This window comes from Microtus pennsylvanicus, chromosome 7, assembly GCF_037038515.1.
Source record: "Microtus pennsylvanicus isolate mMicPen1 chromosome 7, mMicPen1.hap1, whole genome shotgun sequence".
Classification (NCBI taxonomy): domain Eukaryota; kingdom Metazoa; phylum Chordata; class Mammalia; order Rodentia; family Cricetidae; genus Microtus; species Microtus pennsylvanicus.
Genome location: NC_134585.1, coordinates 86,435,323 through 86,455,021, shown reverse-complemented (window position 1 = coordinate 86,455,021; position 19,699 = coordinate 86,435,323). Strand labels below are relative to the sequence as shown.

At 39.7% G+C, this 19,699-nt stretch overlaps 1 protein-coding gene across 1 annotated transcript; it reads left to right on the top strand.

Moving 5' to 3' along the window:
* Window positions 1–2,974: 2,974 nt before the first annotated feature.
* Gimd1 (GIMAP family P-loop NTPase domain containing 1) lies at window positions 2,975–14,009 on the top strand. Its single transcript, XM_075978995.1, has 2 exons — window positions 2,975–3,367; window positions 13,569–14,009. Exons 1-2 carry the CDS (start codon window positions 2,975–2,977, stop codon window positions 13,827–13,829), a joined length of 654 nt encoding a protein of 217 aa, XP_075835110.1. The 3' UTR covers window positions 13,830–14,009.
* Window positions 14,010–19,699: the final 5,690 nt, after the last annotated feature.

Sequence of the window (19,699 nt, the reverse complement as noted above, 5' to 3'; positions counted from 1 at the left end):
GAGATCCCATCCCCATCTTCCTTGCCTTGTCCACACAAAGAAGTTCCAGCTGACTCCAGACTGCCTTCACAGAAGTACTACACAATAGACTTTTTGGGAGCCATAAGAGAGCACCAGAATGTAACCAGAATGAAGCTGCTGTATCTTATATGTGATGGGAAAGAGGTTGGGACAGTATGGACTGTATACTAAGAAGTGGAAAAAGTCAAATCTGAGTTTTCAATATCAAAATAAATTTTAAAGAAAAATTATTTAATGGTAACAAACACTTAATTGTGCATTTTGAATATGTCATCATATTTAATGATGATTATCTGATGATGAAAATTGCATGATCTCAAAAAGCACAGGAGATTTGAACAGGTTAAGATGATGCATTGCAAATATGTGGAAATAACCTAGAGAATTTTTCTTATAGAATTTTGAATTTGTGAATTAAATACTGTTACATAGTCTGTAACTATTATACACATGTTTGTTGATGTTTTATGAAGTATTGATGTAGCATTTATCAACTGAAAGGGAAAACTTATAACTTTGGCTGAGAATGTTTCATACTTTTATTCTAGGAACCTTGTTATTTATTAGAAACACACTCAGTCAAAGAGTCTAATTCTAGAAGCAGCGTTTTCAGGAAGTATTTACTAAAATGATAGGCCAGTCAGGTAACGTCGGTAGGCTCTGATTAGAAGACAGCTAATCACTTATAAAGAGGATGTCTGGTAACAGATTAACTAAGCAAAATAATGCAGTATCAGTCGCCTGCTGGTACCACACAGCCAGGAGACTAAAGTTCATTTCAAAGAATAAACTGTACCAGACCAAGGAAGTCTGGGAAGACTACGTTTCCAGGACTGGAAAAGGTAAGCGGCACACAGTCGGTTTTAAAACATAGTAGATATGTGATTCAGGACTAGAGAGAAATGAATGGCAACTCAGTGCAGGTGACATAGATGAATGAGCTACATGAATGGAGAGCTACATCAGGGGCATTGGAACCCGTGACTTTTTTTTTCCGGCTGTGTGGCTTCTTGAAGGTATGTGTGATAAGACTGGGAAATACTGGGGTGAGGGACCTTAGAGAACACGTAGGCTACTTAACACCATATAATAGAATTGTAAATCACAAGCAAAATAATCCCTATTACCTATTAAAGTGTCTTTATTTATGATTCGGCTAATTGAGATCATTGACAGTTTGCCAGTTGTTTTGCTTATCAGTCAATGAAGAAGACCAATGGCCTTAAAAAGCTCTGAGGCTTGTTCACTGCAGGAGAACTGACAGCACCGTACAGGGTCTTTCCATGGGAATTCTCCCGCTTCCTCAATGAACCAGAGAGTTTCATCCAAGAGTCCATGCTTTGTAATGGTCAACCACACAGGAAATAATTAATTTCCTAATAGAAGTTACTAGTAGTCCTTGTTTTCATTAGACTGTTTCCTGGTTGTAAAGCAATGTTTCATAAGGAGAAGCAGTAGCCATCTTTTGCAGCATGTATGTTTCCTAGGAGAACAGCATTCAGGACGCAGGGAAGCGGAATACCTGCAGTAGTTACTTGTATATTCAGGGACTGGGGAGATGGACAGGTGCCGACACTATTGAAATGCCAAGCAGGCAATTCTCTTCTGAGAAACACACACTCATGCTCTTAGGCTGGCTTTACTGCATTCATAAGTATCTCTCTTTCTCCTAATAACTGTGCTTTAAAACTATGTTAGAATCACTTTTAATTCTAAGTCTGATTTTTAAACATTAAATTAGATAATATAATGCCGAATGGGCGTGGACGTAGTAGCTCATGCCTGTAATTCCTGCTTTCCAGGGAGGTGAATTCAGGTGAATAGCCATAAGTCTGAGATCAGTTCAAACTACATAGTGAGTTCCAGACCAACCTGCCAACCTGAGAGACAGAGTGAGACTCCTGTCTCAAAAGGGGCGGGGGAATGATTGAAAGATGGTTCAGTGGTTAAGAGAACTGGCTGTTCTTCCAGAGGACCATGGTTTGAATCCCAGCATCTGTATGGGTAGTTCACAACCATCTTTAATTCCAGTTCCACAGGAACCAACACCCATCTTCTGGCCTCTGTAGGCACCAGGCATACATGTGATACACAAACATATATGCCAGCAAAACATTTATACATATAAAAATAAATAAAACAAAAAGAAAATTTCAGAAAAGAGAAAAAGAAAGTAGCTGAAAAGGTCTCTTTTTCCACTGTTGTGTTTCTAGTTCTCGAACAGGAAATAGATTTTAAATCTTCCCCAGTGGTTCCTGAACTCGGTGATCTCAATCCTGAACTCTCTCTTCCACCACACGGAGGCATCAAAATGTTCTCCCTAAATGAGTCTATCTTCATGGGATTTGGCTTCTCTCCCCTTTTTCCTGCAGTTATCCTGTCCTTAGACATTCCTTGCTTCTATTTGGTTTTTCTCTATTTCCCCACTATCAGTTATTGCTATTCCAATTTCCACTCTGTCTGTGTGGCTTCTGTAGTGGAGCACATGGACCTCTTAGGTCACTGCAGAGGAGGAGGAAGCACATCACAGGCAGAACAGGGAGCTCTCCATCCATGGATGCTGCATCTGGAGACATACTCAACTAGAGGCTGAAAATACTCAGATAAAAATACCTGTATGGTTCATATACAGACCCTCTTTTTCTTCGTCATTGTCCCCCAAAGCAAGAGTAGGACAGTACCTACACTGTACTACTAGAATTATACAAAGTATAATCTAGATATCTTCTAGCGTATTATAAAGAGTACTATCCATAGGTTATATGAATACTGCATCACTTTATATAAGCAACGAGAACAAACAGGTTTTGGTAAACACTGGCGCAGTGAGTCATTCTCCCATAGATGCTGAGGGACAACTGTACACAGATTATCCCAGGCCATGCTGGAGACTATATATTGGGTAAGTACAGATACTAAACTCTCTTTGTGGTGCCCTTGTTTTCCCACAGCTATGACAGACACCGACAAGATGATCATCAATTTGGCTATCTTTGGCACGACACAGAGTGGAAAAAGTTCTGCTGGGAATATTCTTTTGGGAAGTGATGACTTCTACAGCACTCTCTCTCCAGGTTCTGTCACCACACAGTGCAGCCTGGGCCGCAGTTGTCACCTCCGCAGCTTCATGCGTCGAGGGGGACAAGAAATAACCCTACAGATACAGGTGTTGGACACTCCAGGGTATCCACACAGCAAGCTGAGCATGAAACATGTAACACAGGAAGTCAAGAAGGCCCTGGCACATCACTTTGGGCAAGAGGGCCTCCATCTTGCTCTGCTGGTCCAGAGAGCTGATGTGCCTTTCTTTGGACAGGAAGTGTCTAACCCAGTCCAGTTGATCCAGGTAATTCAAGGATGCAATCATACTGGCACCATGTTTCCCACTTGGGGGCATGCTCTGCAGAGGCAAGGCCCAGGAACAAACTGGCTCAAAAGATTCTTGAACTTCAAAGTGTTAGTCATATATCAATAGTCAGTAAAAAGTGACTTGATTTTCTCCCAGTTCTATTTTTTAATTTCCTTTAGAACCGTGGTTCTCAACTTTCCTAATGCTGTGACTTTTAATATGACTCCTCATGTTGCAGTGACTCCCAACCATAAAATTATCTCATTGCTACTTTATAACTGTAATTTTGCTACTGTTGTGGATTGTAATGTAAATATATGACAAGGTGGATATCTGACAAGAGACACCCAAGGGGTTGCAACCCACAAGTTGAGAACCACTGTTCTGGGCCATAGACAGAAATTTCTAGATACTAATTTCCAGAAGTTAAGCCTTAAATCCTTAAGAACCTTGAACTTGAGTAAGTTTGTAATAAGTAATAAAAACCCAGGGACAGATATTGGGGTTCAAGCTTCAGATCAGAAAAGCAAAGCAACCAAGCCACTAGAGCGTTCTTACCTCTGCCAAGGCTCAGACAAAGGGTCGATCCTGTCTTCAGTGTGACTGTAGACCGTAAAGCTCTCCACCAAACCTCAGAGTGCCATGAGCTTCTGTCTCCTTTTGCCTTATATTCCTCTCTCTGCCCAGCCATACCCCTCCTGTCTCCATCTCTCTAGTGCTGAGATTAAAGGCATGTGACTCCCAAACACTGGGATCACCTTTGTGTGAGTTTTAAAATTTGTGTTTTTAGACAGATCCAATATCATATAGCCCAGGGTGGCCTTGAGCCTTGAGATTAAAGGTGTGTGTCACCCATCCCTGGGTGCTAGTAGCTTAGCTCTGTGCTCTGATTTTCAGGAAGGCTTCACTTTATTTGGATTATCTGCACCAGAATCAGCTGGGTAACTTGTTAAAAATACATATTTTCCCATTACTATTGAAACAGTATCTCAAGAGTGAGACTTGTGTACCTGCACTTTCATATGTGTATATATATACACATATATGTGTATATATATACATATATATGTATGTGTATATATATGTGTGTATATATATATATATATATATATATATATATATATACATAGAGAGAGAGAGAGAGAGAGAGAGAGAGAGAGAGAGAGAGAGAGAGAGAGAGAAGGTGGGTTCAATATTACCAATTGAAATACCAACATACCACACAACATCAAGGGGACAATTTGTAATAATTCATCAACAATGCATATTTATCCACTGATGATTATCACACATAGTGCAGAACATCTGCAGGGACAGGAGGCCTGAGTACAGGAAGCTTATAATCTAGAAGAGGCAAATAACTGTCAGAAATGACAATGTGCTAACTCCAAAGTAGTGTACTGGCTAAGAAGAGTGATGAAAGACTTAGCATTAAGGCAAGCGTTGCAGAAAGACTATGCATGATGTAGGAGAGTACTTACATTGTACTGTTAGAATTATACTAAGTACAATCTAGATATTATCTAGAGTATTATAAAGAGTGCTGAGCATAGGTTATGTGAATACTACATCATTTTATATAACTAGCTTGATAACAAACATGTTTAGCTAAATGCTGAGGCAGTGAGTCATTTCCCCATAGACACTGAGGGACAACAGTACACAGAATATCTTGGTCCAGGTTAGTGGCTATATTATATATTGGGTAAGTAAAGACATCTAACTCTCCTTGTGGTGCCTTGTTTACCACAGCTCTGACAGATGTTCAGATGAAGGACTTTCTCCCTTTAATAGGAAATGACAAAACACTGACCCAAATGGCAGATACATACTTAGTAAATACAAAAAAGAAATCTGTAATTTTCCATGTTTTCCTGCCACAGAATCCATAGAAAATTCTCCATTCCAGCCATGAACTACAAAGACTTTAGGCAAAACCTAAATGATACATGCTACATGTGTTTATACCTGTTGGTTTGTTCCTTTTTCATTAGTTGCTACGTGGAGGCCTTCATTCATTAGACAGTCCAGCAAAAGGAGCTAGGTCAGGAGAAGGGTTTTGGAGGAATAATGGATGTATATATGAATATTACCAGGAAAAGTGTAGGAAAAAGATCTATGAATACTGTTATTTACAATTCCTAGAAATTATTCATTGACCTGCATCTTTCTGGCCAAGCTCTTCATTCTCTAGAGAGAGGTTCCCCCTAGGGACTGCCCTAGTCACTGTGTTCCGATGAAGGGCTTCCCCCATTTTACTAGCAAATACACAAGGGTGACCCAAATGACAGACACACACTTTGTTTCTCAGTGGTTATGACTGATTGTAAAAGTTTGGGGAAAGCCAAGTGTGTAATCACAAGAGAATAGTAGTGGAAACTGTGGAGTGACCAGAGCAAAACATTCATCTTCCAACTCCTTAAGATTCAAGTCATGCTGTCATTAGTAAACAAGATGGTTGCAATTAAAATGCAATATGAAATCTAAGGCAACCACGCAGCTTCCCACGCTATTAAAGCCTGTATTTCAAAGCATTTCTTTTTTGTTTGTTTGTTTTGTTTTTGGTTTTTTTTTGTTTTATTTTTTATGTTTTTTATTTTTATTTATTTATTTATTAAAGATTTCTGTCTCTCCCCCGCCACCACCTCCCATTTCCCTCCCCCTCCCCAATCAAGTCCCCCTCTCTCGTGGGCCCAAAGAGCAATCAGGGTTCCCTGCCCTGTGGGAAGTCCAAGGACCACCCACCTCCATCCAGGTCTAGTAAGGTGAGCATCCAAACTGCCTAGGCTCCCACAAAGCCAGTACATGCAGTAGGATCAAAAACCCATTGCCATTGTTTTCGAGTTCTCAGTATTTCTGGTAGGAATCAAGTAGCAGGAAACCTACCCCCAAACATCAGGATAATTTTAAGAATATATTTAATGTTCTCTTATGGCTGTTTTCCATAAACTCAGTAAATTCAGAAACTACTTCTCAAAAGCCATCTTGACCCTCTCTATATATCTTACTATTCTTCACTGTGGTAGAATGCTTCCCTATGCTGAGGCCAGAAGAATTTCAATACTATACATTTTGAAAATAGATTCTTCTAGTGTTAGTATACAGAACATTATAACACACTGTTTTGCTACAAAGCAAATTAATTCATACTCATGTCTTGTCTTTTGAAATAGTACCTGCATAACTTACTTTGACATCTGCCTTCCTTAAGCCATTGTCTATGTCAGGATTGGAAGACCAACAGGAGATGGGTACAAGCAAAGCTCAGATCATGTTTTGTTTTGTTTTGCTTTTTCTAGAATAAATAATTTCTCTTTTTTCTGAATATCAACAAACAAGACTTATCAATCCTCAGCGCAGCCCATGAGTGCTGGAAGCAGTTGCAGACTTGTTTGAGTCCCTTTTGGTCTTTTGTTGATGGTCTCTGAGGCCAAGTTGGAAGCTTCTGACTTCCTTTCTGCAGGTGCCGCAGATACCCATGACAGCCGGCTGTATGTGCTCCCAGATCAGCAGAAGCTGCCAGATGTCTTGATATTCGACAGGACCAAGTGCAGCTGTTTAAGGGGCTTTTAAGGTTCATGGGTTCCAGGCATTCGCTGGATTTTTTTTTCCTTCTTGGCTGATAAACAAGGAGAATGGGTAACTCTCCTTTCCCTTTCTGGGTAAGAAGGGAGTCCTAAGGACTGGCCTTGTCTTTCCTGTGCCTTTCCGTTGTCTCCTGCTTTGTGTTTTAATATTTTGCTTTAATATTTCTCATAGGCTGCCAGCTGTGATGATTAAAGCATTCCTCCAAATGATCTTATTCCTTATTTATATTAGGTCCCTACTAGAGATGTCAGTGAGTTGTATCCTCCAAAATGGAAAGGAATGTGTGTTAGTGGGAATATTATTTGAACGTTAAAAAGAAAATCCACAAATAAATCAGAGAAAATAGAATAGTCTTCACCAATAAAGAGCCAACCTGAGGGAGACAAAGTCATTCTAGGGGATGAACCTATGAACTGACTAGAGTCTATATTCTTTTTTGTTTATTTTATTTAAATAATATTTTTTCATTTATTTTGCATATGAACCAGTTTCCCATCCCTCCCCTCCTCGTGTCCCCACCCCTTTCCCAACAACCCCTTCCCTATCCACTACTCCTCCATTTCCATTCAGAAAGGAACAGGCCTCCCATGGGCTTGCACAAAGCATGGCACATCCATTTGAGGCAGGACTGAGCTCCTAACTTGAAATGGAGGTGGAGCCAGGTTGCCAAAAGCCAACTAAGCACCAGGCAGAGGTCCTACTCTCAGTTAGAAGCCTTCTTAAGAGACCCAGCAATATTGTCACTCACATGCAGAGGGCCTAAGTCGGTCCCATTCAAGCTCCCTAACTGTTTGTTGGTCCAGCACCCATGAGCTCCTGCAAGCCCAGGTCAGCTGTCTCTGTAGATAACTCCATCATGACCCCCTGGCTGGTACAATCCCTCCTCCCTTTCTTCCACAAGACTCTCAGAGTTTAGTGCAGTGAGCCAGGAAGTGGTGGCTCATGCCTTTAATCCCAGCATTCGAGAGGCAGGGACGGGAGGATCTCTGTGAGTTCAAGGCCAACCTGGTCTACAGAAACAGTTCCAGGATAGCCAGGGCTACAAAGAGAAACCCTGTCTTGGACAGGGGGAAGGGGAGGAGATACATAAAGTCTATATTCTTTTGTATAATTATGGCAGTATTATTATTGTGAACAAGCAGGCTTCAAGAATATATTTTTGTCTTAGAATCAGTCACCCAACTGTTGATGTTGTTGGTGGGCGCTCATTTAGACTAGCTCACAAAGACCAGTGATGGGCCTGCATGTATTAGACAATCTTATGAGCCTCGTCAGCTGTTAGAATGTACTTAAAGACAAGCCTAATGTTACTAGCCTTTCTTGCTTTTAGAGTCTCAGTCACAAAGGATGCTGATTGATATTAAAGACTTCCACACAATTGTGTTAGTGAATCTGACATGTTTAGCCCTGAGCTCACCTTACAAAGGAGAGCCACTGAAAATGGCAAAGCAGTTCTGTTATGACTGATGAACACTCCTTCAAGTGAATGACAGAAGGGCTGGCTTATTACAGAGGTGAAGAACATGGCTTCTGGGTAAGTTATACATACCTGTGTCCAGGGTCCTTCTTAGCTACTTGTTTTCACCGTGACCCTGGGTAACTTCTCTGAACCTCACTGGTTACAAGTGATGAGAGGATCTACTTAACTGGCTTCCTTTTGGGTTGCAACATGGTCTTGGAAGTAGTAACTCCTTTAACTGAGACAGTGGCATGTAAGGGCACCCTAAGTGTTTATCTGTAGGAGTTATCATTTTATATCACTATTAGTGTCAAAGGCTCTAACAGTCAGGGAACTTTTCTTAAGGTTTCTTAAGGTCTGCCAATAATCACAATGTGACCATGTGACTTCCATCAAGCTACTTACCATAACACGACCTTAATACTCTCTCTCATGTTTAAAATGAGGCGATTTGGAGAGATGCTTTCTAGTGTTGAATATTCCCTAAATATGACTTGAGGTGTTATCATTTAGCTTTGACTATCTGGGAAGGAAAATGTAGCACTTTAAAGTGGGATGAGAGTAACGGAATAGCAAGCACACACGCACACGCACACACACACACATGCACACACACGTACATGTACGTGTGATCCTCCTGTTCCAGGATAATTTTTTTTCTCAGCTGATGTAATTGTTGGCTTTTTTTCTAACGTTTCCCCCTAAAAAGTCCAGATGCTATGATTTCATCAACCACAAACAAATGGGGCAGGGCTGGTGAGGTCCTGAGAAAATGAACCATTCCTGGAAAACCAAGTTTATATTCTTACTAGCTGTCCCAAAAGGACTAGACAGACTCATACCTGGGAGCACTGTGAAACCAAACAGTCCGTGGCTGTAGCATTTCTACTTGGCTTCGTTCTATATTTAAATTATTAGCACCAGATAAATTACTTTTACTTATATTACCCTTGAATTTCTTTTGAGACACCGATCAACCACGATAGTTCATTTTCTGAGTCCTCAGAGGACATGCTCGGCCACTGACAAGATGACTATCACCAAGAGACACTATTCAACTGTTTTCTGGCCAAAGACTAATCTAAAGATTAGAAAGTAAATTGTTGTTATTTTCTGGTTTGGGTAGTAACTCAAAAGTGTGTTTTCTTTCACAATTTAAGACATAAGTATCCTTTCATTTTTAAAAAGAAAAAACAGTCTTTAAAGTATTCCCCGTGACTGAGCATGCGGGCTTGTGACTGCCAAGGTGTTCATTGATTTCACTCATCCCTCCTGGGCGAGATAACGTTGGAGTATAGGAACCACCTGAAGAACAAAAGGGGGGCATGTTGTTACGGAAAGCCAGGAACTAAGAGAATTATGCCACTTACTTTTTAAAATATTAACTCAGTAAAGAAAGAATTGTGCTATGATACATACCTCTAGAAAAGGTTGTACAAAAGAGTGTTTTTAGCGTGTACTTTTATTATGATGATAACTCGGAAATATTTAATGGCAAGAATGGTCTAGGTACCAACCAAAGTCATCAGGACGGTGGGTTTGGTGGTGCTCCAGGGCTCACAGCACCAGTTACTTCCTAACTTGTACATACACATCTTAGTATCCTGACAATCTCTGGGGCACAGAAATGGTACACTGCAGTGCTAAATGTGAGAAACTTTCAGATATGAGCATGATCAATAGCTGGACCTGAGCGGAAATAAGGTCCAACATCATACAATCCCTACTCTTGTGTTATGTTAATTCTATTTTAATTTTCGTATTATCTATCATCATCAGTAGGCTGTGAGTGTCTGTCTATTACAGGGTCACAGCATGAGGTCTGAGAACAACTGGGATTGGCTATTGTGTGGGTTCTAAGGATCTAACTTGGGACATCATGTTACTGGAACTTGGGGGGGGGGGGGGTTTCCTGGTTGCCTGATGATACTGGGAAAATCCAGGCCCTTCTTGGGGTTCTTAGTCTCAATAATATAATTTCAGAATGATTGAAACAGAAGCTAAAGGACAATTTTATTAGAATTTAAAAAACACTCAGAGCAGGTAAACTGTGAATCTCAGCAGGTACTCGAAGGAGCAGTATGGAGGAGGGAAGAAAAAAAAGCCATGCCATTCAAGGCAGTATGGAAATCAGACACACAGTGGGAAAGCAGCCAAACGGTGGAAGGGAGGCTTTTGAAAAAGAGCAAGAGAGCCCCCAGATGCTGGGGACACTTGAAGTGTTAGGGAGAGCATGCTTTAAAAGGAGACCAAAAGAAGCATGGCCGTGGCCTGGTGAGCACTGCACTGTGAGTTGGGAATTCTGGAATTCTGAAAAGGAAAGGCATGGTAGCACATTAAAGAGAAAATTATTCTACTTATTGCTTTTTCATGGCTTAGGTGAGTCTACCTTCCAAGGGGTGATTCCTTGACCTGGCCTACCTGGGACATTATCTCTCTACCCAGGCCAGAGAGCCTCTTCTCCTCTTGATGAGAACAAGGTTTCTCCCAATAAGCCTTTAGAATTACTCAGACATACAGGCTCAAACTGTAAATACTTTTATCCCCTGAGCCATCTTGCAGGCCCATGCTAATCCCTTTGTGGCAAATAACAGGTATTTATTGTCTCTTAGTTCTTGAGGTCAGAAGTCTGAATTCAAAGAATTGGCAAGGTCTGCTACTTCTGAGAGCCACGAGGAAATGATGTGTCCCAGGCCTTCTCCTGGACTATTTTCTCCTGTCCATGACTATTTCCAGGGTCCACGACCTTTTCCTTATATTTGTGTCTCTGTTCACATTTCCCTGTTTTATAAGGACATTAATAATTTTGAACCAGGAGCTAACCTAATGACTTTTCCTTAGATTAATCATATCTTCATGACACTCTTCCCAAATAAGGTCACATTCTGAGGGACTGGGGATTAGGAGTTGGCGTATGAATTAGGGAGAGGACACAGTTCAACGCTAATATCAATGCTCATTCACATTACAGCGTGCGTCTCCTCTCTACCAGAAATATGTACAACACACTGCAAGCACCACAGAGTCCTAGGAAAATCCTTTGTCATGTCATGGGTTGTTGGCATCATATGGATACTTAGGTTGGTAGAATTGTGATCTCCAGTGGTTGAACAAACAGGGTTTTCAATGAACTTGGATTTAAAAGCACATGAGATGTGACCAATGAAGCCCTGCTTTGCATAATCCTCATGTATTCGCTGTTAAGATAGTGCTGTCTCACACGCTGGTTTTAAAAAGATGGCTCATGTTTTCTTGAAACAGAATGTTTTAGGGGAACCTGTAACTCTGCAGTGTAGATAGACAAATTCTGATTAGGTAAGAGCAAACAGGTAGTCTCTGTAAGAAATCTACCACAGGGAGCTATAAAACTCAGAAGTACAGGATTGTGTCCCTGAGAATAAAATTCAGAACTGAGCCCTCAAACTAAACAACTAAGCCTGCTATTTGACTCAACCAAGAGGATCCAAATTCCAAAATATTAAGCAGATATTGCTGAGAGTTCACAGTGTGCCGGACCCTGAGATGACAACGTAGACACAGAACGAGTCTTCATAGAGGCCAATGCTAAGTTCCTGTAACATGTATAAATAAATGGCTCTGATAACAGCCAGACTGTTTCCAGGAGTTGGAATTAATATCCATAGTCATAAATATCTCTAAAATCCCTGCCTCAGAGTTTTCATACATATTTTCCAATTAGACTTACTTTTTCCAATTCCTTCCTTCACTGTCTCTTTTCTTTACTCCTTCCCTTCATTTTACTACATCATAAATACAACCACGTATTTGTTATATACATTGCGACCTAGCTTTCCAGACTGTTTCAATGAAAACATTATTGATGTGTATGTAGCTCAGTGTGTCAAGTTTTGATGCCACGACATGAATAGTAATAGTATTAGGGCAAAGATTTGTGTGGAACACCAAAAAGTTATGCATGTCAAAGCATGGTGGTGCCTGCCTCCAACTCAGCACAAGGGAGGCAAATGCCAGGTTGGTATATTTGAGGTCAGCCTTGGGGACAGAGTAAGAAAGAGTTTGTCTCACAAAACACAAAATGGGAGAGAAAGGGAGGGGAGGAAGAGAGGCGGCAGGAGATTAAAAGAGATTGCCCATTTAAAAAGCATAGCATAATATCTGCTACAAATTTTTCATTTATTTCTGTTTGCTTTCGTTTAGATAGAAGTCCTTGCTACCTCTTGTCCTATTTTTCATAGACATTTTACATTTTTTAAAAAGGTGTCATAAACTGGAAATAGTTCAGTCATGGGAGCATACAGAAGGAAGAGAATGTTACTTTACTGTCACTTGGCTATGACTTCATGTAAGTTTGGAAAAATTCAAAAGCTAAATGATTACTCCTAGATGCCTTGAGCACTGGATGAGCAATACGCCACATGCCGTGGTTTCTGCTTCATATCAGCTAATTTTCACTAATCAAGGAAGAATTTATTGCACAACCCGCTTGTACATATCACTAAACAAAGGGACAACACTCTTCAGTGCTTCTCAAGCCTATTAGAAGAAGCCATTTGATCAATTGCCTTTGATTCCAGGCATGTGGCAAGAGGAACATGAGGGTTGCAGTAATCTTGTGTAGCTGTTCCAACTCACCAAATGGATTTTGATCTTAGCTTTTCCGTTCTTGTCATCTAGTTAATCAATTGAGCATAACCAGATTATGTCATTTTAATCCCTTAGTAGATACTTTTGTGGTGATAACATGACATAAAAAAAAAAGAAAAAAAAAGATGTAACAATTGCCTTGCTCAAAGTACCACAAATTAAAGGAACTGAGTGCTTCTCACAGGATCTGGTTGTGGAGTAAGTATAAGCGACCACTGAGTGCTGGCCATACTACATGCAGAGTAGCCAGATTCTCTACAGCGTTAAGCCTTTGCATATCAATTATAACAGCAAGCAAGACAGTCAAATAAAGCTGTTTGTTGTTGTTCAGAAAGCCCATCCATCTTCCTCAATGTGCTAACAACACTTGAGCTCACAGTTACTTCCCATTACATAGATCAGCTTTCACAAATATCATGACACAGGGCTCTGCTGGCTAATGACGCTGGGCTTTAATATCAGCTTTGTTCACTTTTGAGGAATAGAGTCCAAGGCAAACAGTCATTTAACTTCTCTCTCTTTCAGGAACTTCTGGGAGATTCTTGGAAGAATCACACTGCTGTTCTTTTCAGCCATGCAGAAAAAATAGAAGAGGCGAGGATCAGTGAAGACGAGTATTTGCGTGAGGCTCCTGATGCGCTGCTGACTCTGCTGCGCTCTGTTCAGCAGAGGTATACTTTCCTGTACGAAAGAGGAAACTCACGCAATGAACAGAGAATTAAGATCTTAGAAACAATCATGGAATTTATAAAAGAAAATCATTATCAAGTTCTCAGTTTTACATAAAACTTAAGCAAAAAGAAAAGTGTACTAGGTATCTATTAGGGTCAGCAATCTGATTTTAAAATCTGCCTTTGTTCACATGAATAGTGGAGATGAGAATTCCCTGCATGGCTGTATAGCTACTTTGGAAAATTGTAAATAAAAAGTTATGATAAGGATTCAAGATTTCTATTGCAAATCTCACGATGTCAGAATTATATTCATAAGTATTTATCCGACAGAAAGTGAACTTTTGTGTATTAAGAAAGATGCATATATAAGAATGCTCATGCTGGCACCATTGATAATAGTTAAAAACTGAAAACTAGGGGGCTGGAGAGATGGTTCAGTGGTTAAGAGCATTGCCTGCTCTTCCAAAGGTCCTGAGTTCAATTCCCAGCAACCATATGGTGGCTCACAACCATCTGTAATGAGGTCTGGTGCCCTCTTCTGGCCTGCAGGCATACATGCAGACAGAATACTGTATACATAATAAATAAATAAATACTTTTTAAAAAACTGAAAACTATCCACATGTTCATGAATAGAATGATGTGTAAACTGTAGTATATTCACACAGTGAGGTGCTACAATAATGAAAGTGAGCAAAATTAATCATCTCTAACAGTAGAGTCAACTACAATGTCAATAGAAAGAAGCCAGGCATGAAGTGTGCCTTATGACTTCATTTATACAAAGGTCAGAAACAGTCTAAATGAATGCTACCTAACCACTCTGGAGGTATAAGTTCTGGAGATCAGGAGAGCAGAAGGATGCTGTGGGGTAGCCTTCAGAGATTTTAATAATGCTATTCCCTGGTTTGGATGCTGTTTCATAGGGCATGTACCTTGTGAAAATGAAGCAAAATTTCTTGTAGTTTATAAGCTCCTCACTATATTTGAATACAAACCAAAATGAATAAATTTTTCTCATTTTTAAGAAATTAATCTCATTACTTACTTGATACAAGAGACAGAAAATTGTATGACCTTGCCAGGGTATGTTTCCTTTCTTGGAATACATACTCCATAGTTACTGCAATAATTACATGAATTGGCATGTGACAGAGACTCAGTGCTAGGTTTCCTCTCTGCTTTAGGGAGACCTCCTGGCTCTGTTTAGGGTTAGAAATATTAAGGAAAACTCAGAGCAAGCTCTTTAGCAAATCCCTATACTAGCTGCCCTAGCTGACTATAAGTGCAGTCTTGACTGAGGAAGGAGGGGCCTCTCCAGTCATTTGTTTGCTTTGCTATCAAGTATCAAGGTGGTTTGGCCATGTAAGAGTGATCTTCAGGGTGGTTTGAATACACCAGTGATAATGAAAGAACAGCAATTCTAGCTATCAAGAGACAAGTCTATCACCAAGGCAGAATCATATCACCTTCACGTGATCAGATAACAATCTTCCCAGAGTGCCACTAATTTATAAACTGTTTTCAAAAAGTTAAATTACGGTTTTATTTTTCTTACTGTGGTAGCCTGTAGTAATTTCCATTTGAGACAGGATTATAACTGATGGGTTTTCTCCAAAAGCAGTTCTCAAAAGGCTACTTTTATGCCCACTATTATTTGAACTCTAGCACAGATGGTGATTATTAAATAAGCCATCAACTTCCTACTTGTTAGGTAAACAGCTAAAGAGTGTCAGAGATTGAGCCTTAATTATCCCCCATTATTTTATTATATCTTTGCCATTATTACAAGGCACTAGAATGGTTCAATGATAATGGGTGCTTAATTGATACATAACATTTGTATATCTTTATAGCATATTGTGGGAATTCAATACATGTTATATACTATGTAATGATAAAATCAGGATAATAAGCATTTGATCTTTTAAATTATCAGCCATTTTAATGGTTGGGAATTTTGTACTTCTCTAGTCAATTTTAAATATATCATAGACAAACTAGGCATGTAACCTAGTAGTGTAGTGCTTGCCTAGCTTGCGAAGGCCCTTTGTCCAATCCTGTCAAGGCAAAATCAGAACAACAAAATGAAATGGTATTCGTGGGAAGAGGTGGGGTGAAAGTGATGGGCATGCATTTCATGTCTGTGTGCCATGTAACAGCTTTAATAAAGAACAAAAAGGAAAAGTCTAGTAACTTACAATATTGTTATCTTGCGCTACATGAAAAAAACACAAGAAATTTCCAGAACTCTGAAATTTGCTACATTTCTTCATATCCAGAAGTTCAAGTTTTCTGGATTATTTTTCGTTTTTTACAAGATTTCCTGATATTATTAGATTGATTTTTCTAACACTTCCCTCAAATTATTTTGTAGCCTGGGTACACAAGTGTTTTGTCAAATAAAATTGTTACTAAATCATCTTTCTTAAAGCACACAGGATGATGCCCCTCATTTGTCCTTGTTATTTGTTTTATGATCTTGTTATTTCTTATATTTTCTCACTCTTTCCTATCTTTTTGCTAATTTGATAATATCTGTGATGCTTTGGAAGTTCTACTGGAATTCATATGCATAACAGGAATCAGGTACATATTTCCTACCATTATTTGATAACAGAGTCACAACTATTTGTTCAACCAAGAAATACTCCATCCCTGTGGAACTAGCGCCTGCAGATACCGTCATCCCCCCCCTTATACTTTTCTCTTCTACCATCCACCCACATAAGACAGCTTAGGAATGTTTTTTCCCCATATAACTGAATTCTGTAAAGGCAACTAAGACTTTCTCTTGTGCGCTGTTTCAAGGGTCAGCTTATAGCACTTAACCTGCGCACCCCTGGTAGTTTATCATTATCTTTTTAAAAATATTATTTATCAGTATATACAATACTAAATTTCGTTATGTATTTTCAAATATAACTTGATTTTGTTGATTTGACTCTTCCCCTTTTCCCTCTTCGTGACTCCTCAAAACTAGAAACTCAAATCTTTACCTTGTCTTCATGTCTTCCTCAATGTCTCTAGTGAGTGTTTTCTCCAACATACTCTGTCTGCATGCCTGCATATTCAATGCTAAATCCCAAGCATATCCTTGCATGAACAGTGTGTTTCAGCAGTCCTGGGTCTTCATAATAATCAGTGTAAGGAATGTAAAAGAATGTGTCCATGGGAATAGGGTAGCTGACTCTTACAAGTCACTGAAGTGAACCCTTACTGCTGTACTCTCCCTGAGGCTGAGCTGTGCAGCTCTTTCTGGGTGATAGTTCATATTTATCCACAAACTTAATCATTTCTGGAAATAACTGCAAATCACAAGAGACTCATGTGAAAAGAATTAGCTCTAGGCAAAACAAATGGCATTGTGATGGCTGTCCTTGGATGTCCTGGCACCTTTTTGATTAGTGCCTTTTATTTGCAATTTTTGTGTTCTTCAGATGTCCAATCTGGATGGTAGCCTCCTCTGCATAACAACAAATTTTTGCTGAATTTTAGACTGGAAAGGTTTTGAACATTTTGAAGCTCATAGGATAGCGTACTTGAATTTCTGAGTTCATAGAATGGTGCTTTTGAGAAGCTGGGGTCAGAGTGTGATCAGTGCATGCCCTTTTGGGGACCTTAGTGATCACCTCCCAAAACCAACCAGCTCTAAAACTTACTGGGTTAGTTTTTCTAGATATAAAACCTCAATGAACGATTTCTGACGTGATTCCTGTTTTAACCTTCTTTCCTTTTTAAGTTATTGTAGATGCAAAAGAATCACAACTCCTACCTCAAAGTAAATCCCGTAGAGATATTCAATTATGGAGCCAATTAGAAGGGGCTATGGCCCAGGAGCAGATTTCATACCTCAAATGCCATGTTTAAAGGTGATAACGGTTTTATGTTGTATTTATGGTAATACAAAATGACTCCAACAGATAAGAGAGTGGAAGCAACAGGGAGGTGGTTACAGAAAGGCATGGAGATCTCTTCTGTGGGCCTCAGATCTATCCAAAAACAACCTTAGCCCACTGGTGGGTTACAAAGGAGGAACCTGCTCGCTCCTACTTTCAAAAGGATTTACCTACTGGTCATGAAGATGTTAAGTCTGGTACTGAGGAGGAAAGTAAATGGTTGTGAAGTGGGCTAAAAGGGACCCAACTTGGCTCTGGACTTAAAACATTCCGACCTCTTCACATCACTCAAGTTCTAACCAGTAAATCAACTTTGCTTTACTGAAGGTTCAGTGGAAGATGAAGTTCTCTTTAGAAACTTTGCTAGATTTTTTTTTTAAATTTTTGTTTTATTTGGTTTTATGATGTGGGATGTCCTTCTGTACATGTGTTGCTTTTATTTGTTAATGAATAAAGCTGTTTTGACCAATGACTTAGCAGAGTAAAGTCAGGTGGGAAATTTGAACAGAGATATAGAGAGGGTGTAAGCAGAGCCAAGGAGATATACCATGTAGCTGCCAAAGGACAAAGACACCAGAAAACCTTACCAGTAGGTCACAGCCTCGTGGTGATACACTGATTAATATAAATGGGTTAATTTAAGAGATAAGAGTTAGCTAGGAATACGCTTGAACTATTGGCCAAGCAGTGTTGCAATTAATAGAGTTTTTGTGTGATTATTCAGGTCTGGACAGCAGGGAAACAAACAAGCAGTCTCCTATTACAGTTTTGTTTTGAGATGTTATTTCTGTTTTATGTGTGTGGATGATCTGTTTGCATGTATGTTTGTACATGACATGTATGTAGTGCCCTCAGAGGTCAGAAGACGGTATTGGGTCCTCTGGGACTGGAGTTACAGAAGGTTGTGAGCTGCCATGTAGGTGGTAGGAATTGAAGACCAGACCTCTGGAAGAGCAGGCAAGTGTCTTAACTGCTGAGCAGTCTGTCCAGCTCCCACAGCATGTTTGTGGATACCATGCCTTTTGTCTTAAAGAACACCTCCTTTTACCAGTCCACTAGCTTTTAGATAGATGATATTTTGCTTTCACATAAGGCTAAGCTTTTTAAGCATTCCTATAAGAGAACAAACTAAAAATGAGAGGGAAAAGTGAAAATAAATTAATAAAGGAGAAGGGCCTTATTAGAAAACAATAGTTGTCCTTAGCTAAGATAGATACCGGAAGTAAACAAAGCCCTGGAAGTCACATCAGTCGCCATTACTCACTTCCACACTAGCCCTCCACACTTGGTCCTTTCACTTAACTAGATCTGCCTTCCTGTACCTTTTAATATGTTAACGAGCATAAGGGGTGTGCATCCTGGGACACTGGCAGAAGGGTCAGACCGTCTCTGCCTTTCAAGGGACTTTCACTTGAGAACAGAGACCATTAAGCAGGAATTTCCCATCCATGGCAGCATAAAGACTCCCTGGCCACCTCCCCGTTAAAAATGGGGATTCCTTTTCTACAAAGCATATGGTCTCCATTCCATTTTCTCAAGGCTGAGCTTGAGTGACAGTATCTCTTCTAGCAATTGCCGTTTCCTCCCTGTTTGTTTCAATAGACGCAGCTGGCAGTAGGACTGCCAAGCACTGATAAAAGGATCACTACTTCCAAATTTATTTTAAAAATAAGGTTCCTCCCACAAGCTTTAAATATATATATATATATATTTTGGTTTTTAATATGTGCTTCTTCGGGGAGAAAATGTTATCTTTTCATATAACAAATGAAGGCTATGGAAGGAAGCTATTTCAACCACAATTATTCTTTTGTTAACTTATTAAAAGTGGCTTTTTAGTTTGCATTTTCATCAGTCTTTGAAAAGAGAAATTCAGTTGTGATGTTGATTTTGGATGACTCTTCTCTGCTCTTTCCAAATTTCCCAGGTGTGAAAATCTGAGAGGGTTTTAATGAACTAGTATCAGCCAAATATGTAATCTCAGGGCTAAAGGATGTATATATCAAGAACATTCTCAATGGGGATGTATAATATTCTAATGAGGCAATTTACAAAAACAAATGCAACTCTTCGTCCAGAGTGG

Excerpts from the sequence above, each read along its gene's own strand:
- Gimd1 (XM_075978995.1), top strand. The coding sequence starts at position 2,975 with ATGACAGACACCGACAAGATGATCATCAATTTGGCTATCTTTGGCACG. Across the intron at positions 3,368-13,568 it reads ACCCAGTCCAGTTGATCCAG|GAACTTCTGGGAGATTCTTG; the intron begins GTAATTCAAGGA and ends TCTCTCTTTCAG.